This window comes from Sciurus carolinensis, chromosome 17 (assembly GCF_902686445.1).
Source record: "Sciurus carolinensis chromosome 17, mSciCar1.2, whole genome shotgun sequence".
Lineage (NCBI taxonomy): Eukaryota > Metazoa > Chordata > Mammalia > Rodentia > Sciuridae > Sciurus > Sciurus carolinensis.
In genome coordinates this window covers 11,459,149-11,483,614 of record NC_062229.1, presented here as the reverse complement: position 1 = coordinate 11,483,614, position 24,466 = coordinate 11,459,149, and the positions used below count along the sequence as shown (strand labels likewise).

At 37.5% G+C, this 24,466-nt stretch overlaps 1 protein-coding gene across 1 annotated transcript; it reads right to left on the bottom strand.

The window, feature by feature from the left end:
* Window positions 1-1,075: 1,075 nt before the first annotated feature.
* Window positions 1,076-23,347, bottom strand: LOC124968040 (olfactory receptor 18-like). The gene is made up of 6 exons (XM_047530430.1): window positions 23,291-23,347; window positions 19,645-19,684; window positions 17,011-17,158; window positions 14,817-14,898; window positions 10,497-10,976; window positions 1,076-1,111 (listed from the first exon to the last, which is right to left on the bottom strand). Exons 1-6 carry the CDS (start codon window positions 23,345-23,347, stop codon window positions 1,076-1,078), a joined length of 843 nt encoding a protein of 280 aa, XP_047386386.1.
* Window positions 23,348-24,466: the final 1,119 nt, after the last annotated feature.

Sequence of the window (24,466 nt, the reverse complement as noted above, 5' to 3'; positions counted from 1 at the left end):
TTTCACCTATTGTTTCTGTACAATAAGGCAGGTTGTCAGAATCTGTGAGACTCAGCATTGTGTAGTGAATTGATTTCTCTTTGATATAATAATATTGAGTAAACATTAAATAGATAATGAATTCTCCATTTATGATTTCTATGTATTGACTGTATTAAAAATATGAGTTCATATTATCAATAGTTATGATAATATTAAACTTCATATCTCTCAATTAAATATTCTGGAACATGAAGTTAGTGTTTTCCTAATTCTGCAATGTTACACTTCATTTTGTACGTAAGGACTATCTGCCATGTATTGGGAAAGAAATGACTAACTCCCTTTCTCTTCTGATTCCCCAGAGACTTTGGTTCATTTGGCACAAAAAAAGACATCAAAAATAAAATAACCCTTCTTTTATTCACAAGTCTTGGCCACAATCATGTGGCTTCAGTACACTGTGGCTTCAGCACACTGTGGCTTCAACTCACTGTGGCTTCAACACACTTGGGGGTTTCCTAACTGCACTTACATTCCTCTTAGGAACATCCTATAGGAATAGAGGCAAAATAAAATAGCTTTTGCTTGCATCTATGTCAAGGACACCAGGGCTATATGATCCCATTCAAGAGCATCCACAGCACTTAATTACCCAAAGATCATAGCAGAGATTTTCCATGATAGAAAAAAAAAGAATAAAAGGTACAAATAGAAAGGACCAGGTGACTCTTAGGTCTGGGGCAAAACCTATTCTAAGTCTATCCCATTCCAATGCTCCAGTGCCCATTAACAACTGGATTCATTAATAAACTTACTATTTCCTCAATGGTTGAATTCTTTTTTTTTAAACCAAATTTTGCTTATGTGCCACACAAGTTGTGGGAGATACGTGCTGTTTTCAATATCCATTAAACTGTGTGAGCACGGAGAATGAAGACTGACAAACCTTCTGCATGCTGTGGCTGGTCTGTGACTTGAGAAGAAAATGTTGGTTTCCTGAGTCACATCCCACAGTACTGTTCGTTTTCCTGTAGTCCAATGGAAATAATATTTCTAATACAGAATCACATGATCAGTAATGTTAGAAAAATTATTACTTGGTGGACATCAGGGACATTTTTGCTGGTACCTATTAAGACAATATAGGTGATGAATGATATCAGGATAACAAGTGTAGAAGGCTATTAATAAAACTGAATACTCAACAATTCTTGAAGTTGAACATCTACCCCCCAAACTCATATTGTTTAGAAATTCTCATTTGTGTGATATTAAGAAAGGCACAAAATTTTTGAAAGAGTTTCCTAATAATAAACTAACAAACTAAACAATGTTCTGCTCCTGTTAATGCTGAGTATCAGTTAGAGGATTTGAAGTTGATGCTTGTACTACACAGGGAATCGTAGAACCACATGGTGATATAAACCAGCACATTCCAGGGTCAGCTGGTAGTGTGGTGTTGGATATTACCTAGATGAGCATTAGGTAGCCTATAGGGAAGTTTTTAAAGGAATTCTTCATAGGTATATAAACCATTACTTACATGGAAACATGGGCAGGAAAATCTACTAACCAATTAATAGTTTTCTTTGGGGAATGAGTGTCAAGGGAATGGAATCATGTAGAGAAAACAACAATTCCGATTTCACAGATGACAATTCAAATAAATACAAAATATTTGGTCCAAAGAAGATACAAAATTCCACACTTTAGCACAGATATTGTGTATTATTGATGGTAGATAGAGTTAATATTAAGGAACCATGTTCTAAAAGACAAGAGCATTTCAAAGCAATAATTCCCAGCTCTGGTGGAAGAAAAGATTATCAAGAAATTCACATGAAGATATTCTGATTAAATTGTTTGTTTTTTATCTGAGACCATGGTATCTGGATATTGCAAAATACCCATAGGTAAATATATTAATGAGACCCAAAATTACTAATCTACATAACAGACTCAAAATGAAAACCTTTCTACTGACAAATCTGTTTTGTAGATAACTATTGCTTCATTTTACAGATGAGGAAACTGTTCGGCTATGTTCACATTATTTCCTGTCAGTTTTTTGTAATTTTTTCCCAATTAAATATTTATGTGAGGTAACAGAATAACCAGTTTCCTTCAAGTAAAACTGCTAATGAGAAAATTGTAAGCCATGTGAAAAGAAATTACTTAGACATAAGAAGTATGAGAATAAAACCTTGGTTTTGGGATTTTCCCTGTATCTAAAGTTTTGAATGGTATATAAGAGGGTCCATGATACACAGGAAGCCATGAAGCATTATTAGCAGAACAATATAGAAAGCAGAATTTAAAAATGAAGTAAAGAGGTATTTCTATGCCACATACTTTACTTACATTGAATGATGTTGGAACAAACCAGTATAAAATAAAAAAATTTCAAATGCTTAATATTTCATTATTTTTCAATGACAAGTACAGTATGCATTAATTCCATATTTGTGCCCAATGATGTCATATGGGTATTCAACTAAACCATATTTACCATAATTTGAAGTCCATCAGAGTAAAGGTCAGCAATTATAGAGTAAATGATTTTTAAAGGACCGTAGAGTAAGAAAGACATTATTACCTCATGTACATGTGTGACTGCATGACCAGTATGATCCTGCAATGTGTATAATCAGAAAAATGAGAAATTACATTCCATTTATGTGTGATCTATCAAAATGTGTAAGTGCATTCTACTGCTTTGTACAACTAATTAAAACAAATTTAAAGTTTTAAAAAAACAAGTAAAAATTGAGTGAGCATATATATCTATCAAGAAGGAAGTTAGAACGCCTAATATTGTTGAAACCTCTGCATGGTAATTGGAACATCACATTTTTTAATAATAAATTGTCAACTTTAGTGTTAAGATAACACATTTGCCTCTTGTAGAGGATTTGATAAGTATTCTAAGTCAAGAGAATGTGTACCATTATCTCATAATAAAATGTTATATTTGATTCTTTTTTAAAAAATATACATATTTTTAGTTGTTGATGGACCTTTATTTTTATTTATTTTTTTATATGTGATCCTGACAATCAAACATAGTACCTTACACATGAGGCAAGCACTCTACTACTGTGCTACCACCCCAACCCTTATATTTGCTTCTTAATTTCCTTCTTTTTAAATTTATCTCTTAATGTTTTACAGACTGCATTTTGATTCATTGTACACAAATGGGATACATCATTTCATTTCTATGGTTGTACACAATATAGATTCATACCATTCGTGTAATCATACATGTACATAGTGTAAAGATGCCCGTCTCATTCCACCATTTTTATACCCACTTCTCTCTCATTTCCTTGAACATAATCTAAAGTTCCCCCATTCTTCTCTCCCTCCCCACCACTCTACCCCCATTATATATCATCCTCCACTTATCAGGCAAAACATTTGGCCTTTGGTTTTTTGGGATTGGCTTATTTCACTTAACATGATATTCTCCATTTCCATCCCCTTATTTGCAAATGCCATAATATTATTCTTCTTTATGGCTGAATAATATGCCTCAGTTTATACCCAAAGGACTTAAAAACAGCATACTACATTAACACAGCCACATCAATGTTTATAGCACCTCAGTTCACAATAGCTAGATGTGGAACCAACCTAGATGCCCTTAATTTCCTTTTATAAGAGTGATTTTTTTCTTCAATGGAGAAACCTAAACACATTATACTTTGTACACATTATACATATGTATGTATATATATATATATATATATGTATATATATGTAATATATATATATAATAGACATGTATGTAAATATCAGAGTGAACACAAAATTTTGTATGATTAATATGCACTAATAAATATAATTAAAAGGTGTCCTGTATTTTACTGTAATGACAGACTTGCTATCTCTAATATTCCTGTTCTTTACCATTGCTCAGTTGAGTATAGAATAGGTATGTGTAGAAGGAAGAGAATGATGGAGAAACCAATAATGGAAGAGTTTTAATAAGTTTATCTTTGTTGTGAATGAGAATTATTGCAGAAGGTACATGAATTCTTGTGAATACATAAGTTTAAAATACACACAGAGAGCTAGCTGCCAACTTACATCTTTTTTCTATTTTTTAAAAAGGTATCCAAGAAATAAAAACCATAATATTTAATATATGCATCAGAATCCCTTCTCATGTGTTTCTCAGACAATCCTGACCCACACTCCTTGTTCTTGTCCTTGTGACTGGTCACAATACTTGGAACCTTCTCATCAACCTGAACATCACCTTAGACTCCCACCTTCGCGCCCCATGCATTTCTTCCTCTCCAACCTGTCCTTGACTGACATCCGTTTCATCTCCATCATGTTCCCAGATGATAATTTTCATCCTGCAAATTCACAGTACAGTCATTTTCTACCTGGGCTGCCTGATACAGATGCAGATTTTTTGAAATATCATTTTTAGAGGTGTGGCTTATATGCTCTGATTGTGATGGACCAAGACTGATTTGTGCTCTCCTCTCACCCCCCTGCATTATCCAGTCATCATGAGTTCTCACATCTGTGTATTCTTAAATTTTTGGCTATCCTTTAGTACTTTCAGATGTGCAATTTTATTGACTTACAGTGCGTCTGTTTCAAGGACGTGAAAATTTCTAATTTCTTCTGAAGTCCTGAATCTCAACTGGCCCAACATCTTCTGCAATAACACAGTCATATTTTTGTTTACACCACATTTGTTATTTTTTTGGCTTCCTCTCAGGGATCATTTTGCCTTCATTCTAATAATCCCATTATTGGGTTGGATGTATAATTGGTCACACATATCGGTTTTTTATTTTATATAATGGACTTTGTGCTGACCTTGGTTAAGCTATAACCTGTTTTCCCAGAAGTACTATGGTGGCCTCACTGGAGTGCACAGTGATCACCCCTATGCTGAATCCCTTCATCTGCAGCCTGGCAAACAGAGACCCACTGAACTATAAGAGAGTTCCTGTGACACTCATTTGAGATATCAGTTGAAATATGCAGCAAATATGAAGATCTAGACCAGCAAATCCTGCCTCCATGGTCATGTTATTTTTGTAGTTTGATTTCTCAACATGTTTCATAAGAGTATGGTGGTCTCCAGAGTTGTGGGACAGGGGATTGAAGAGTTTTAAAGAATAGACACACATTTTCAGTAGAGGAATAAGAGAAAACTTTAGAGATAAATGATAGTGATGATTTCATAATAGTGTGAAAGTAAATAATGTCACCGAAATGTATGCTCAAGTCTGAAATGTGTTTAAAAAAAATGCTTTTAGTAGTTATATAGTTATATGTGATATTTTGGTCTGATTTGATGTAATTGTAGATGCATGGAATATAATTTGCTTCTTTTCAGTCCCCAGTACTTCCTTTTCCCATTCCCTCTTCTTTCCCTGATCTAGTGGTCTTCCTTCTGTTTACTTCCTGTTTTTTAATTGGTGCTTTATAAATACACATAAAGGTAAATTCACTGTGATATAGTCATATATGTGCATAGCATAAGGTGGTCAATTACACTTAGCATTTCCTCCCTTTTCCCTTCCCTCCTTTTTCCCCTCTGTCTCCTTCCTCTACTGCACTCATCTCACTACTGTTTTCATGAAACTTCCCCCTCCCTTTCCCCCCTCATTTTTGTCTAGCTTCTGAACATGAGAAAAAATATTTGTCCTTACCTTTCTGGCTCTGACTTATTTCACTTAGCAAGATGTTCCATCTCATTACCAGCAAATGCCATGATTTTATTCTTCTCTATGGCTAAGTAAAACTTTTTCCTCTGAAGCATTATTTCAAATAAACAGGTATTTAAAACATGAAAAAAGAGGAAAGTTCACACAAGTGTCCTACAGTGTAGAGGAACTTCAATAAATTTGGGGACATTCATTTTCTGTTCATCATCTTCCACCATCAACATTGGGAAGTCCTTAGAGATTGGGGTAATGTGGACCAATTTGAGTAATTATGAGTTCTGTGCATTGAGCCTCCAAGGTCATTTAGCAGGCAAAAATCAGCTTGTAGCTTCAGTTCATCAGTGGATGACTCATTACAGTGGGCTCCACGCCTGTGTGTCCTTCTCCATGGTTGTCTGCATGAGGACACTCTTATCTGAAAGTGCATTCATATCAGTCTTGAGGACCAAGCTTGAGCTTTCTTTGGGTGCAAGACATGGGAGGGTCTTCTCATCTGTCCTTCTCAGTCATGTCTCAGCAGAGAAGCAGTGTAACCCAGTAAGTACAGAGCGAGAAGATGAATGCAGGAAGGATTGTTTCCTCAGCATAAGGACAAACATGACATTGGGATAGCCACGTGGGAGTGTATCCATATGCCATTTCCCTGACCAGGACTGTGAATTTTATGTTCCTGGGTGTGGTTGGGGTTCCAAAAATTCTACTGAAACTTTGCTTTCCACTCACACTTGCTCTACTTCCCGAGTAGGATGGCGGTAACCGTAACATCCTGAGTCATTACTGTCGATTTCCTCCGTGTTGGGCAGAGAACTGTGTGTTCTGTGCAGTTTGTTTCACCCCATGTGCATTATCCTCCTGTATTTATAAGGGACAACATGATTATCATTTTACAGAAACCCAAAGAGAAAACCTTTACTATATTTAGGCAGTAGAGAATGAGGCCATGTTTTAATTGAGGGCATCATACCAGGTGAATTCTGGCAGGTTGTCTTCCTGGCCACTCAACCAGTCATTCGTTCCCTGTCACTCCAAGAAGAGAACCTTGCACACTGTGCTCTTCTCCTTAGGTCATTTCTGGTAGATGACAAGGCAGAGCAGTGGGTGGCACAAGCTGCACCCAGTGTAGGAAGGATAGCAACAGATCACAGACAGAGGAGGTGCTTGATGATCCAGCACAGAGGTCCCTCGACCCTCCACTCCAGGGTATTCCTGCAGCAGCCTGACACCTCCTCCATGCTTGTATTTGGCTCACTGGACCTCGTAAGGAGACATGAAGTCAGGTCCTGACTTTGCTCCTACTCAGGAGACTAGAAAGAGTTTCAAATGCTCCTCAGATGCACCTGGGTTAAGACCATTGAACCTCTGCAACTTTCTGTTCACTGGGACATGATCAACATAGCTGTGCAGAGTTTGAAAATTTAATTATGAATCTCCTTGACTTTACTTAGTACTTCTGTGATGTAGGGCTAGTTGTTAGTACCTCTGAGAGTAATCATTGTCATATGAATTGGTTTCTAGTTGAGACGGCTATCCCTGAGTAGGGATTAAACAGAAAGTGCTATCTGTTGGTTTAGCATGTTAAGAAGGGCAGAATGAAGGTTAGACATTACTAATAATGAGAAGGTTAAGCTTCATGCCATTCAACCTAAGTATCCTATGACCTGAAGTTACTGCTTTTCTATTTGTGGATGGGACTTTTTTGTCTCTATAAATTTATATGCCATGTGTTTGAAAAGAATGAGTAACTCTCTTTCATTTTGATTCTGCAGAGCCTATGCTTTACCTGACACAGAGGAGGCATCCAAAAAAAAATCATTAAACATTGACTCGACCCTTCTTTGGTTCACAGAAATTGAATGAGTGTGGCATCAACACACTCGGTGCTTTGCTGCCTGCACCTTCGTCTGTTTCAGGAATGTCTGATCAAAAAGAGACAAGACACAGCAGCACTTTGTTTGAGCCCATGTCATGGCCACATGGGTCTTAAATTTAAATTCAGTATCATCTATAATTTTCCATTTTTTAAAAGATCATAGTAGAGATTGTGCATATAAAGGAAGAAAAGGAGGGAGAAAGAAAGCGCAGGTTTCCCTTATTGTTTGGGCTGAGATATTTCAACTTCACATCATTCTTAACTCCAGTGCCCTTTGATAAATGTGTTCACCAATAGTCAATATTTACATAATGATGAATTTTTTATTGCTTAAAGAAAACCCCAAATGACCAAATATTTATTATGTTCCAGGCTTCCATCTGTGTCATCCATGTTGTAGGGAGGTGCTATTCTCCCCATCTCCATTAAACACTGTAACCACAGAGAGGTGAAGATTTACACCCACTCTGCATATGGCAGCAGGGCAGAGATGCCTGAATGAGAGATTCAATTCTGAGTCCCTTCCCAGGGCACCTTCTCCTCTACTAGAGAAGATATCATGAACTCTACAAGATGAAATGCCTTGTTGGGTTATATTGGAAGGATTATTACTAGATAGGCAGCAGGGATATTTTGATGGTACATCTTATGAATAAGAGGATGGACTTGATAAGGACAGAATTTTTATTGGCACAGAAATGTAGATGATAAATTGCAAAACTGAAGTTGCATCAGTTGTTGGAAGCCAAGCAGCCATCTTCAACCCACATATTATCAGGAAGTTCTCACTTGTGTGATATGAAGAGAGTCAGAAGTATTGTCAAAAGATTGTCACAATATAATGGCAAATTAAATGATGTTCCTCCCTCAGGTCTTTCTGTGCATCAGCCCCTGCATTTGAAGTCAATGTATGTACTTCACAGAGAGAACGCATGTCCGTGTGAACTAGTACATTTCAGAGGAAAATAGGTGTTGTGTTGCAGACTACTTTGACAAACTTTATGTACTTAATAGGTAATTTTTTTAGGAAAATTATTTATAAATATACAAATTAATATTGACATGAAGTATTGACCGGAAAATCAACCCCATGAATTCAGGATAGTTTCTATCTTTGGGGAACATGAAATGGAATCATGTAAAGTCACCAAGAACTTGAATTTCTCTGGGAATAATTGAAATTTTAGAAAATGCTAGTTCTGAAGCAAATGGGACTAAATTTTCATATTTAATTTAAAAAGTGCATATTTTATACCAATAATAAGTAATATTAATGAAGTGTTTTCTAAATGCCAGGAAATATTCCAAGTCAGTGTTTCTCAACTCTGCTATAAGAAATTCCCAAGAACATCACATGCAGATACTCTGATTCAATTGGTTTGGTTTGAGGTCAGGGTTTCCAGATATTTTAAAATATCCATTTGTGTATATATGGATAAATTAGACTCATAACCAGGCATAGGAAATTTAAAAGAATTTCAAAAGAACTTTCTTACAACAGCCTTCAGGGGAAGATCTATTATCCCATTTTCACAGGAGAAAAAGTCCCATTGTGTTCATATTGTCTATTTTTCTATTATGCAGTTTTCTCCCAGTTAAACCTTAGTGTGAGTTCACAAAATAATTTGAATCTGAGTTGCCTTCAGGTAGTGAAATAGAATATCAATCTATATACCAGGAGGGATTTATGTGAAAACCAATTATTCAGGTCTAGGAAGCTTGGTATGAAAACCCAGTCTTTGAAGATTTTCATGGATCTGAATTTTGAAGCACCTATAAGAAAGTTCGTGATCAGTAAACAACGAGAGTAATCTTAGTAGGCCACTATGGAATACAGAATAAGAAATACAAAGCAAAGACCTGTCCTTTAAACCAGATTTTTTACTGAGCTTGTGTGGGGTTGATACAAGTAATTCTGCATAAAATTTAAAAATTCAAAATATCTCTTCACAGTTACTATTTTTAAGTCATTGATAGTTGCAGAATGCACAAATGCCAAGTTTGTGGATTAAGGAAGTGTAAGAATATGTGCATTTAGTGCAATACTATTTATAAAACATCAAAGCCAGTCAGCATCAAGGGTAGTGTAAATACGTGTATCCTGTTCTCATATCTTCCTTCTCACGCTCTGTCTCTCTAAATGTCTGTGAATACGGGTCTCCTTATCCTAATCTTCTTTATAGTTCGACCCCCTCCACCTCCTTCCTCCCTTTCTTCTTCTTCTTCTTCTTCTTCTTCTTCTTCTTCTTCTTCTTCTTCTTCTTCTTCTTTTTCTTCTTCTTCACTAGGGTTTGAACCCAGGGGCACTTAACCACTGAGCCACATCCTCAGCCCTTTCTAAGGAAAGATTTTTGTGCTCCACACCATCATCATCATCATCTCAAGGTGGATGTAATTCTAATATTTTATTTAGACTCCAAGAATTCTTTAACCCTAGATACTATTTTTGTGTTTAGACAGTGCAAAATACTTTCCCCAGTTTTTGTTAACATTTAAAAACTGAGTGTACGTCTTTAAAACTGCAATTTGTTAAAGGATCCTGAATTCAAACCTGGTACTACCCCTGCCTCCCCCCAGACCCAGAGGAGATAGTGTTTAACATTTCAGCCAAGGCCAGTGTTGTTACAAATTACAAGGGTTGACTGCATATACAGATTTAGTCTTGATATTTATAGCAACAAAAATGATTCTGAACACTCATGAAATTCAATTAAACCAAAGGAGGCAATATCTAGATAGAAACATGGAGTGAAATGATAGCCATGAATCTCCTAGAGTAACATAAACAAGAAGGTAGGTCTATATGGTTGGTTTTTCGAACCCAAATTATTAAAAAAATGGAAGAGATAAGGAGACTAGGTTCGTCTGCTCCATAGCTTCTTCAGGGCAGTTTTAATGTCCTTGTTCCTCAGGCTGTAGATGAAGGGGTTCAGCATGGGGGTTACCACAGTGTACATCACAGAGAACACAGTGATCTTTCTAGGAGAATGTGATACAGCTGAAGCAAGGTACACTCCAATGGCTGTCCCGTAAAATAAGCAAACCACTGAGAGGTGAGACCCACAGGTGGAGAAGGCTTTGTACTTTCCACCTGAGGATGGGATTCTAAGAATGGAAGAAACAATTTTATAATAAGAGGAAAAGATCCCTAAGACTGGAAGAAAACCATAGATAGCACCAACAATATACATGACTGTATTTTTGGTAAAGGTATCAAAACAGACAAGACTAAGGACCTGAGAAGGTTGACAGAAGAAATTAGAAATTTCCATGTCTTTGAAGTAGGTAAAGTATAAGGCAATCAAATTGTGGATCTGGGATTCCAAAAGACTGAACAATAGAGACACCAAAACTAAGAAGACACAGAGGCGAGGGTTCATGATGACAGGATATTGCAGAGGGTGACAGATGGACACATACTGGTTCTAGGCCGTCACAGTCAGGAGCATGTCATCCATACATCCAAAAATGAGAAAAAAAGACATCTGCATCAGGCAGCCCACATAGAAGATGGCTCTGCTGTGAGTTCGGATGTTCACCAGCATCTTTGGACCTGTGGTGGAGATGAAGCAGACTGTCGACCAAGGACAGGTTGGAGAGAAAGAAGTACATGGGGGTGTGGAGGTGGGGGTCAGAGCTGACAGCCAGGATGATGAGTAGGTTCCCAAGCACTGTGACCAGGTACATGAACAGGAACAGTCCAAGGAAGATGGGTTGCAGTCTGGGTCCTCTGAGAGGCTCATGAGTTGGAATTCTGTGGCAAGTGTTAGATTTTTCAGTTCAATTTCACTTGGGCACCTTTTGAGAAAGAGACATGTGTTGGAAAAAGGAAACCAATAAATACATGCAAGTGGGAAAACAATGGTACAAATTACATTAGCCTAGAATGTTTAAACACTATGCCTAAGTTAGGACTGCATTTTTTATTAGTTTGCTTTAGTTATACAAAGTATTAGTGTTGATTTTGACATGATTATAAAAACATGGAATATCATTTGCTCTGATTCAGCCATTCCCTCCCCTCCTTCCTCTCCTTGTTCCCTTTTCTTGACTCTAATGATCTTTCTTCTAATTTTTTGTAGTTTTTTTTTTTTTTTAACCAGTGTCTTGTGCATGTATATAAAAGTGAGGTCCTCTGTGGTTCCTTCACATATGCACATAGAGAGCTTGGTCGGGCTCCGTCCATCACTCCTCCTTTCTCCAGTCCCTCCTCCCCTTAATGCTCTTCCTCTTCTCCACTGATACCTCTTCTATTTTCATGGAATTCCTTCCCTCCACCCTTTTCTTTCTTTTTTCACTGATTTTGGTACACTAAAGTTGATAATGTATATTAGAAAACATCATGTGCTATTTATTTCCCCTGAGTTTTTCTGCTTCTTGTGTGTTTTGTTTTCCCTCCCACGTGAATGAAAACTTTGCTCAAATTTTGTATGTATTTTGACACTAATTTAATGTATACCTAGTATCATTAGTTGTTTATGACTTTAATGTTGATTAATATGTTTAAGATAAATGCCCATGACCAATATCATCAGCCTTAGGGCACATTGCCCTGTTGAGGATTCACGGGTAATGAAATATCAAGTTGGGCTTTTGAATTTTCTCATCTGATATGTGTTTATTTGTGTCAATTCTATACATCTTCCCTTGAATATCTACTAAAGAAATCTATTCCTTGCTTTTTAAACACTTCTATATTCTATAATGGCTCGGGAACACTGCTTCATTGTTTTTCTGATCACAAACCCTTTAGATATATTTGAGGTCTTTAGCACAAGGGAAAACACAGAACCCAAGTTTGGGTACCAACCTTCTAATACCAACTAATAGATTTTCAATCAATATATCCTGATACATGGGTTACAATTCTCCTACATCAGCTACTTGAAGGCAACTTGGGTTTATTCCTTGTCATGTCACACTGTGATTTAATTAGGAAATATGCAACAGAAAACTATAGGAAATTATGTAAACACATCTGGACCATTTGCTCAAATCTAAACTGGAGAAAAAAATTACCTAGTTTATGTGCTATTTTTAAAATGCTTTAAATAATTTTTAAATTGTATGAAGTAGCAGTTCTTGGTTTCATTTATAATATTTACTCATGAATATTTTGAAATACCAAGATACCCTGGTATTAGAATAAAATCAGTTTAACCATAGTATGAGCTAGTGGATTTCTTGGCCATCCTGTCTTATACCATGATTGAGAATCACAGCCTTAGAATATTTGCTGGCATTCTGAAAATGCCCTATTAATATTATTTATTGTGACTGTCAACAGTAACTACTACTCATATTAAAAATAAACATTTAGTAATTTGTGCTTCACAACCAATATTTTTCAAGGATTTAAATTATTACCTATGAAATGTTATTTTTACTATCTCTGCATGATTCTATTTTCTTCACACCTGCTCCCCCAAAGAAACTGCTACCATAAATTCAGTGGGTATATTTTCATGTCTGTATTTCCAGTTTTGATTTCCATATCCATATGCACTTTTCTTTAAGACTTACCTTAAGGAAAAGAAAATCCACTGCTCATTCAAGCCATCTACAACACATCACTTATTGGCTCTGAAATTTAGTAATTTATATTGGCATGTGAAGTACAATCATGAATTTCAAAGGCCTTAGCTGATGCACAGTATTACCCAAGGGACATCAATTAATTTGTCAATTTATTTTTATAACCAGTTTTCCAAAATTCTTGTGCCTGAGTTCATATTGTACAAATGAGAATTTTGACATAGCATGTTGGCAGCAGACAGTTTTTTGAATTCCAATACTTGATGGGCATTCCAGCTTTTCTATTAATCATGTACATTTTTGGTTAAATAAATATGATCCTAATCAAACACAACCTACTGTGGTTGAGATGTACTGTCCAAAATATTCCTGTGGTATATCTAATAATATTCCCTGCCTGATTACTGAGACATTTCTTCTTGTATAGGAGGGATATTTCCACTGGGCTCCAGTAGAGAAGACTTTAGGATAAGAGTCAGGAAATCCACATTTTAGTTCCATATCATTGACCTATCTCTGTGGATAGAACATTTGCAAATCTCTCCACATCTCTGCTTGCAATGCTTCACAGAGGGCAGGACGACTCCCATCTCCTCAACACGTATGTCACCCAGGTAAAGTCTGGAACTTAGCCATATGTGGTCATCAATTCATGTTATCAAATAAGGAATCCCACCATTGTGGAAATAGTGAGTACTTTGACAAAAACAGCCATCGAAGGCCAGGGGAGCCGAGAGTGAGGTGAAATTCCAAAATGTCTCAGTCCAGCCCTGGAGGGTCCTCTGCCACCTTCTCTTTGTGCCTCTTTCTTAGTTCCCATGAAAATTTCTGCCACAATCTTAATCATACAATATTATAAATGTGGTTAAATGAAAATTTAGGGCCCATGTACCTGTGATGTCAACAAGAACAAAAGCTATTATTTCTTCTTTCTTGTTTGGTTGGGCGTTCCTGAAATTGCAGACGGGAAAAGCACCAAGTGTGCTGGAGACCTGACGGTTACAGTCAATTTTCCTGAAGCAGGGAAGGTTCTATTTAGTATTTAACACAGTTTTTTTTTTTTTTTAATATTCAATGCCTCCTTCTTGCTAAGTTAGTTATAGGGTTGAGAGAGTTAGAAATGAGAGAGAATCCAGCATTCCTTTCCAAAAAGTGACCATGTACTTGCAGAATAACACAAATAAAATAGTTCTGTGATGTAAGTAAGAAAATAGTAATTTTAGATAACAGGATATTTAGTTGATTAGTATGAAGAGTTTTCTTATTATTAGCAAAATCAGTATCTAAGTTACATTTCCCTCCATGTTACATATAAATCACATGATAATCATATATGGAGCACCCATATCTATTTATTTCTCACTCAGTGTATTCAGAAATCAAATCGGATGGCAGTGCTGCATCTCAGAGACGCTAACAACCAGCGCTGCATCACAGACTAACAAGTAGGACCACTAGATTCAGAATTAAATTTTCAGACTCTGGATCTGATACACTAAATTTTCTTTATTGTTTCCCAACCACCAGAAACTTTTAAGCAGAAGACCAAATTTTAAACACAGGTACATCTGAGGTACATTTTAAAACTTTGGCCAATTTTCTCAGTAGGAATGATATCCACACTTGACTGTGTGTCTCCTTTTGAGAGTGACTAGGAGGATGTGGACAGCCACAAGAGTATGCAGGAAGGGCAAGAGGAATAATCCTATGCAGGATTATCATGTGCCTACTCTTCCTGTGATCTCAGTCATCCCGTCTATAATGGAGGCAGCTGGTGCCACCCACTGCTGTCCTGTGTGATCCACCTGGAACCTTAATTAGAAGAGCACAGTGGGGTATTTTCCTGGAGTGACAGGGATTGAACTAGCTATGTGGGTTGTGAAAAGGACAATCTGCAAGAGTATTCTGGAAAAATGCTTGTTGTCTGTGATCATATAGCTCAATCATGGCTTCATTATCTGATATCTGAACAAAAGCTATGAACTACATAAAAATGCTGTCCTTCCCCTTTGGTAAAATAATAATTTTGGTGGAGCTTATGAGTTGCAGAAGACTATGTATGTGAAATGAAACATGCTTCAGAGAACATATGGATTAGAGTCTCCCTTTTAGGAGGCTGTCAGTAACAGCCTGACAATTGGTTATTGCCAGTCTCCTCCCCCTCATCACCTTCATAAACCATTTTAAATGCTTAGGAAATAGTTTACCGGGACCCAATCTCCACTTCCAATCTTTACTTCCATGGATGAGGTGTACATGGGAAATAGAACCAGAGTACAAAGAAATCAAAACTTTGAGATATTTGGCACCTCTACCCCCCTCATGTACATAAACTTCAAAGTTAAAGTAGCTGATATTCTGCATATTTTTATCTTCAGATCTATCTACCCCAAACTGTATGTTTGTCTTGATGAGGAGGACAAAATATTTCAGAGAGCCCTTCCTCCATATATTCTCTTCCCCAGAACTTACTGGGTAATGTTGAGTCTATGTAGAGTCATGACAAGGGCTGAGTATCCAATGCTCTTCCTCTGCTGGTACCCAGTGAAGGCTGAGGCTGTGTGCTCAGGAGTGATATGAATAGAGTGATGGATAGGAGCTGGCTGATGCAGAAAATCACAGAAGGATCAGACCCAGGTATGAAGCCAACTGGAATGGAGTCATTAAATGGAAGAACTGCAGTCACAGGAAGATTATTGACTATTATATGACCTTAGTGGTTTCATGCACAGGGCTCATAATTAGTCAAATTGGTCCATGTTCTTCAAATCTCCAAGGATTCCTTAATGTTAATGAAGAAAGAGAAAGAAGAGGAAATGAATGACTACAAATATTTTGGGCATCTCCTTTACATGTTTTATTTCTTTTACTATGATCCATTTACTTTCATTTAAATTATATTGTGGTAAATATACATAAAAATTTACCATTTTAATCATTGCTAAATGCACAGTTAAGTGGCATTAATTACAGTCATATCATTATAAGACCGTAGCAATCATTCACTTCCAGAATTTTTCATTTTTTCTTAAACTGAAACTTTATACCCATTTAAAAACTTCCCATTCCTCACATTTTGTATCTATCGCAAGCACCATTTTACTATAAAATAGGATGAAGAAGTAAAGCCATAAAATTATAAAAATAGTGGTCCAAGTAGACAGAATTTACATGTCTTCAAATTCATTTCTGCTGGGTTTTCTAGTTTACATTCCAAATGAATACGAACAATCCTGTGATTAGACCGTTCTGCTGTTGAGCCTCCTCAGCATTTTAAATGTCCCTGTTCCTCAGACTGTAGATGAGGGAATTCAGCATGGAGGTGACCACTGTGTATATCATTGAGGTCCCCTCACCCTTTCTGGGAGAACATAATACAGCTGAATCAAGTACACTCCAAGGTCTGTTCCATAAAATAATTTAATAATGGAGAGTTGAGACCCACAGGTTGTGAAGGTTTTTCCCTCCATTCTGATTATGGGATCATCCGAATGGAGGCAACAATTTTAGAATAAGGGAAAAAGGATTCATGACATGGGAAGATATCCAGAGATGGCAGCAACAAAAACACAAGAACATGTTATCAGTGAAGATGTCAGAACTGGGGAGATTGGAAGTTGAGAAGGATCGTGGGAGAACTTACAAATTCCACACGTTAAAATCAGGGAGATTGTAAGGCAATTAATTCATGCTGTTAAATAAGTGACCTCAAAATTAAGAAGACACGGAGGCATGAATTCATGGTGCCCTGGAAATGCAGTTGGCCCCACTGAGCATAGGCCATCACAGTCAGAAGGCTACCATCCATATATCCAAAATGAGAAAAAGAGACATCTGTGTAAGGCAGCCCAACTAGAAGATGACGCCGCTTGTATGTCCACAATCATTTTTGGGACCATGATGGAAGTGAAATAAATATCATACAAGGACAGGTTGGATAGGAAGAAGTACATAGGAGTGTGGAGGTAGGAGTCAGAGCTGAGAACCAGGATGATGAGCAGGTTGCCAAGCACCATAACCAGGTACATGGACAGGGACAGTCCAAAGAGTAAAACCTGCAGGTCTGGTTCCTCTGAAAGGCCCAGGAGATGGAATTCTGAGTGGCCTGTTAGATTTTGTATTTCTGCATAGTGTGGACAACTAGGAAAATTGTCAGACTGCACTTGATTCACTAAACTTTTTCATTACTTTCAACCATCAAAATGTTTTAAGCTAAGATCCAAGATTCTAAACCACAGGTATATCCAGTGAGCAGGTATAAACTCTGAAGTCCCATTTTTAATAGGAATTATGTAAAATCCTGCTTTTAATGTCTTTTTTTGGATACTGGGTGGGCTAACTATAAGAATGGAGGGGGATGTGGACAGCTGTGAGTAAGTTCTGGAGTAGAGGAAAGAGCAACGATCAGTGCTGCTCATTGTGCATCTTGTCTTTCTGTGGTCTTAGCCTGGAATCTATTCCTGACATTCCTATATTTAACCCAGAAGGTACCAACCACTTCTCTCCCTTTTGCTGTACCAGTAACCCTCAGAATGAAGGGCACAATGAGAAATAGATTCTCTATGAAGAAAGAGGCAAGTGAAATTGCTGGTTGGGTTGTTCAGTGGGTGACATTCCAGGATTCTCCTGTCGAGATGCCCCGTGTCTCTAATCAGACACAGAAATATGCCTTTCTGTTTTCTAACAGACTACATGGCATTAGCTACATAAAAGCATGGTGCTTCTTCCCTTCCTGGATGATGGTGATGATGATGATGATGATGAAAATGATGATGATGACGACGAGGACAACGATGATATAATAACATAGGAGTTTAAATGTGTGAGAGATTATACAGGTGAAATGACACAAGATACAAAGAACACATATGTGATACTGACATCTAGATGGCCCTCAATATCTGTTTATGATATTATGGGTCCTCTTCTCCTCCTTCTCCTTGACCTCACTTTCATAGCCCTTTTGCAGTGATTGGGAAACAGGTTACAGGAATGCATACTCTGCCATCATGGATGAGATGTCTAAGAGAGGTAGAACCAGTGTGGGAGGAAATGGAAATATTGGATGAGATTCTCAGGACCCCCCAACATAACCAAATACCCATATTTCATGGAACTCATAACAACTGAAACTGCATATTGGTGCCTTCCCATCTCAGTGCCTAAACTTCAGTGTTTGTCTTCATGATGAGAAACAATGGTTCATGTAGCCTTCCTCCACTCTTCATTTTGCTGTCACTGAATGAGTTGTGATACTTCTCTGCTGGGCCATGAACAAGGACTGTGGTTCTGACATTCATCCCATGACAGGTGCCCAATGAAGGCTCAGCCTCCACGCTAACAATTAGCATGAATACAGGGACGGATGGGAGCTTTCTGATACAGAGCACCATGGTTGAAGAGACACAGGTATGGAGTGGAGTGGACTGAAATCTTCAAATCAAGTGCTGTAGGCAAAGCTAATTTTTTTACTACCATACGAGCTTGGGGGCTCAGCATGGAACTCACAATTTGTCAAATTAATCCACAATATCAAAATGTAGAAAGGACTTTCTCACATTACTAGAAGGGAGAAATGAACATCTACAATAGGTTTTTGGTGCTTCCTATAATCAAGTATATTTGTATGTATCTTTCAGTGTTTTTTTTTTTTTGGTTGCTTAAGAAATGATTAGAACATTATAATCATATATAGTAGTTGGGTTCATCTTGACAAAATTGTACATGCATGGAATCTGATTTACTCCATTTCACTCCCTGTCCTACCCCTTTCCCTCCCCTCTTCTTTCCCTCATTCTCCTTCCTCTATTTTACTGGTTTTCCTTTCACTCTTGTTGAAGTGCACAGCTGGGCGGCATTAATTGCATCCACTGTTTTGTGCAAACATCACCATCATCAATTTCCAGAAACTTTCCATCCTCCCAAACTGAAATTTTGAACACATTTTTAAAAACACTTCCCATTCCTCCTTCTCCCAGTCCAGGAAAACACCATTCTATCATGAAATATGAAGAAATAAAATCATCAAACTAAGAAAATAATGTTATCACAAGGAGGCATAATTTACAGGCAAGTATAGATGTTTAGCATTGCTGCTTTTTCTAGCACATGTTCCAAATGGATGCCACACAACTGAAATTACACATTTCTGCTGTGCAGCCTTCAGAGAGCACTATTAATGTCCCTGTACCTCAGACTGTAGATTAAGGAATTCATCATAGGGAGGCCCAAAGCATACAACAATGAGAACATAGTGATCTTTCTGGGAGATTGTGAAACTGTGGAAGCAAGATACACTCCAACCACTGTTCCATAAAATAAGCAAACTGAGAAGTAAGACCCACAGATGGAGAAGGCTTTGTATTTTCTACTTGATGATGGGATTCTAAGAACAGTGGAAACAATTTTGTAGTAAGAGTAAAAGATCCCTGAGAGAGGAAAGAATCCTGAAATGGCACCAACAAAATACATTTTTGTAAATATTTTTGGTAAAGTTATCAGAACAGGAAAGATTCGGCACTTGAGAAGTCACACAAAAGAAATCAGTAATTTCCACACCTTTGAAGTAGGCAAAGTGGAAGACAATCACATTGTGCAGCTGAAATTCCAAAAGGTTAAACAAAAGACATCAAAACTAACAAGCCACAGAGGCAAGGATTCATGATGACTGAGTAATGCAGGGGGTGACAGGTGTCCACAAAGCAGTCATAGGTCATCACAGTCAGAAGCATGTCATTCATACATCCAAAAATGCTAAAAAGAGACATCTGACTCAGGCAGCCCACATAGAAGATGGCTCTGCTGTGAGTTTGGATGTTCACAAGCATCTTTGGCACGTGGTGGAGGTGAAGCAGATGTCAGCCAAGGACAGGTTAGAGAAGAAGTACATGGGGGTGTGGAGGTGGGAGTCAGAGCTGACAGCCAGGATGATGAGCAGGTTCCCAAGTACTGTGACCAGGTACATGGTCAGTAACATGCCAAAGAGGACAGGCTGTAGCTCTGGATTCTCTGAGAGTCCCAGGAGGAGGAATTCTGCTACATGACTTTTTCAATTCAATTTTTCTTAGACATCTTTTGAAAGAGAAAAGAGTATTTGAAAAAGAAAATAGATAAGCAGGCACCACGTAGTCAAACGATAATATAAATTCCTTTATCTTAGAATATTTAAAACACTATATAAGGGCTAGGATGGCATTATCTGAACACTCAGCTAAAGCTGATAGCTCATAACAAAAGCAGTCATGGAGTGAAACTCATCACCAACTGCGACCATGGGATTTGTGTGCACTGCATCTGTCATTGGTGACACCACACAGATAGGCTAAGAAACACTTTCAACATTTTTATGTTATGCAGGTTCATTTGAATTAATCCCATACAGTGAAATGTCTAAAATTTTACTTATTTCACATCATTTTTTTCACATTTTTGGAGCACAGTGTGGTATTTCTCTCCATGCACACAGTGCACATTGATCCTCATTCAACCATCAGTCTGGTATCCCCGTGCCTGGGCACCCTCCCCAGTTCCTAGCAATCACACTCTACATGCAGGTTGACTTTGGTCTCCTTCCAGATATGAGAGAGATTGTGCAGTACTAGTCTTGCTGCGTCTTGTTTATTTTTTATTTTTTGTTTTTTTTTTTTTTAAATATCTATTTTCATTTTGCTTCTATTGCTCATTGTGGTAAAATATACCCAAATTGTGCTTTCCACCATTTTCAGTGAGCACAGTTCCATGATGCTCTGACATTCACATTGTGGTGCAATCTGCCATGTCACCAGTTCCCAGAAATTTTTCATCCTCCTGAACTGAAAATTTTACTTCATTCAAAATCTCCCCATTTTTTTCTCCCTGACACTAGGTGTCTCCATCCCACTATGAAACATGGTGAGATATTATGGATATGAAGCTACAAAAATATTCTGAGTATAGATATACTTATGTATATATGAATGCCTCTGTGTATGTTAGCTTTCTCTCCCTTTGACAAAATACTAAAAGCTTAAAAGGAGGAAATGTTTATTTTGGCTCACTTAGAGGTTTCAGTGCATGACCAGTGACCCTGTGGTGAAGAAGAACACCATGGTGAGGAAGTATGGGGTGGAAATCTGCTCTCTTATGACATTCTGAAGCTGTGTGTGTGTGTGTGTGTGTGTGTGTGTGTGTGTGTGTAAGAAAGAGAAAGGAGAGCATGTGAAGGCACTTATTAATATCAAGAAGTTAAATTTGAAGAGAACTCAAATCATGATAAAATGTTACATATGAAGTACATGCTATTAAATATTTGCTTTTCAGTTAAATATTTATTTGCTGTTTATACATCTATTTGGGAATAGAAAAGAATGTAGAATGAATCAGACATCACTCTCCTCTACTCATATATAAATACATGACTAATGTAACTCCACATCATGTTCACCAATGAGAATGGGATCAAAATTGTAATGGGTTGCACCCCATGTATGTATAATATGTCAAACTACACCCTACATTCATGTATATCTAAAAACAACAAATAAAAGAGCCTCATTATGAACACATCCTCTTGCCCTTCATACTTACATTCAAAACATTTCTGAAGTATATTCAGCAATAATTCTTCCAGGATCACCAATCAAGAAATTTCACCTTGACAAGGGAATGATATTTCCACTAGGCTGCAGAAGAGGACTCACTGCTCTGGAAGAAAGTCAGGAATTGAGCACTGGAGTCTCCTGTCCCTGGACATTTGCAATATGCAGCAAGTGTGCATCTCTCCACAGCTACGTGCAGACTCCAAGGGAAGCTAAATGTATCACCCATTTCTTCAATAAGCATGCCCCTAGTCACTTGGAATATAATATATATTTAGTCATAATACTTTTTCCAAATAGAGAACCTATCCTTAGCAAACAGGGAGTTTATTGATGAATTCAGTTGTGAGGAGGCATGGGAATCTGGAATGATGTAAAACTGTAAACATCCCTCAGCTTAATTTAAAAGTTTTCTCTACCTCTACACTTCTTTACTTATTTCTTTTTTCTTTTTCATGAACTTAATATATTCTGCTGTAATCTTTGAATAATCAAATGTATATTGTGTAAAGTTGAGTTAAAAGTCCCTAATGAGCATAAAACAATCAGAAACAAGGACTACTTTATATTTGATTTCTATTGAATGATTCTGAAATAGATGACATTGGACACAGGAAAATACCACGTACTTTAAGCGTACATTGATTGTACCAATACTTTTAAACGTATTTTTCTAAATGTCTATTCCATGCATAAATTAGGTTTTTATTTTTAGGCCTCTTGTGTGCCAAGCAAGGTGTAGGATATAGAAAATAGGGTCTGGAATGTGGGAAGAGAAAATGAAGTAGATTTAGTTATTCCTGTCCAAACACACAGCATATACATATGTAAAGACAGAGTGAACTAACTACATTCTCCCAGAATTTTAATTTCCTAAACTAAAAATGTGCAACCACTCAATAAAAGCTGTGCATTCTGTCTTCTCCCATCCCTGGAAACCACCATTCCACTCTAAAACATGACGAGGAATTAAAGACATCATCCTTGAAGTTAATGTGATAATGAGTCTGGATTTAATATCTAAATGTTTACTTGTGCTGCATTTCCAGAATACATTCCAAATGTATGCCACACACCTGAGATCACACTGTTCTCCTGTGCATCCTCCTCAGGGCATTTTTAATGTCCTTGTTACTCAGGCTGTAGACAAAGGGGTTCAGCATGGGGGTGACCACAGTGTACATCACTGAGGCCACTGCACCCTTCCTGGTGAAAGATGACTGATCTGATAAAAGGTACACTCCGATGCCTGTTCCATAAAATAAGCAAACAACCGAGAGGTGAGACCCACAGGTGGAGAAGGTTTTGTACTTCCCACTTGATGAAGGGATTCTCAGATTGGTGGAAACAATTTTATAATAAGAGAAACAGATCTCTGAGAGAGGGAGAAAACCATAGAAGGCACCAACAAAACACTTGACTGTATTTTTGGTAAGGGTGTCAGAACAAGAAAGACTGAGGACCTGAGAGGGTTCACAGAAGAAATTAGCAATTTCAACACTCTTGAAATTGGTAAGTGGTAATCCCACCAAATTGTGCAGCAGGGATTCCAAAAGGCCCAAGAAAAAAGATACTAAAACCAAGAGGCCACAGAGGTGAGAGTTCATGATGACTTGGTAATGCATTGCCTGACAGATGGCCACAAAGCGGTCATAGGCCATCACAGTCAGAAGCATGTCATCCATACATGCAAAAATGATAAAAAGAGACATCTGTGTCAGGTAGCCCACATAGGAGATGACTCTGCTGTGAGTTTGGATGTTCACCAGCATCTTTGGGACAGTGGTGGAGATGAAGCAGATGTCAGCCAAGGACAGGTTGGAGAGGAAGAAATACATAGGGGTGTGGAGGTGGGAGTCAGAGCTGACAGCAAGGATGATGAACAGGTTCCCAAGCAGTGTGACCAGGTACTTGGACAGGAACAGTCAAAAGAGGATGGGCTGCAGGTCTGGGTCCTCTGACAGTTCCATGAGATAGAATTCTAAGGCAAGTGATAGATTTTGTGCTTCTATTCTGCTTGGACAACTTTTGAAAAAGAAAACATGATTAGAAAAGGGAACAAATAAATGTCAAGCACTCAATGACACCAATTCCTTTGATTGTAACTGTTTAAAACACTATATAAAAGCTAGGAATGTATTAGCAGAGTACTTTCTTAATGTTTTAATTCATATCAGAAAGCATGTTACCACCCAGGAGAATGTCAGCTTCTTGCCTTTTCATATATCCCTTTGTGGTTATTGATATCCTCACTCAAATTTTACTTCTATATTTTAAATTATTCATACAGAATTTTTTATCATTAGCTTTGGTGGCTCTCACTATTTGTCAGTGCATTTAAACACACACACACAACCACTGACATTACAGACCACAAACGTGTCCTCTCTGTGCCCCACATATGTCAGTGGAAAAACAGAAAAGAAATGCTGGAACATACTTTGGAGTTCAATATTTTATGCATATAATTTGTGTCAGTCCCTTAAAACTCGAATTAAATGTCTAGTGAGGAAGACAGGCATTTGCTTTAAAAAAAATCAATTTCCTAATGTCCTGTGATTAACATCTCATTGTTTTTCTGACCTTAAACTCTCCCATACATGGTTGAGGACTGTAGAACCAGGGAAAACCCCAAGCCTGTGTGAGTCCTTCCTTTTTACACCATTTATCAGACTTTCACATCAATATCTCTGTACTTGGATGCAATTCTCTTACCTCAGCTACTTGGAGGTCATTCAGTGTTATTATTTTTGAGGAAACACCATGATATATTTCAGAAAAAAATTTCAAAAGGGAAAATTAGA

Bases quoted from the DNA above. Each gene is read 5' to 3' on its own strand.
- LOC124968040 (XM_047530430.1), bottom strand. From the start codon at position 23,347: ATGGATGACATGCTTCTGACTGTGATGGCCTATGACCGCTTTGTGGCC. The intron at 19,685-23,290 runs GCAATGCATTAC...TTGGAATTTCAG, and splicing joins GCTTTGTGGCCATCTGTCAG to CTGCACAATGTGATTGTCTT. The intron at 1,112-10,496 runs GTAACCCCCATG...TTGTCTTAATAG, and splicing joins TCTCTGTGATGTACACTGTG to GTACCAGCAAAAATGTCCCT.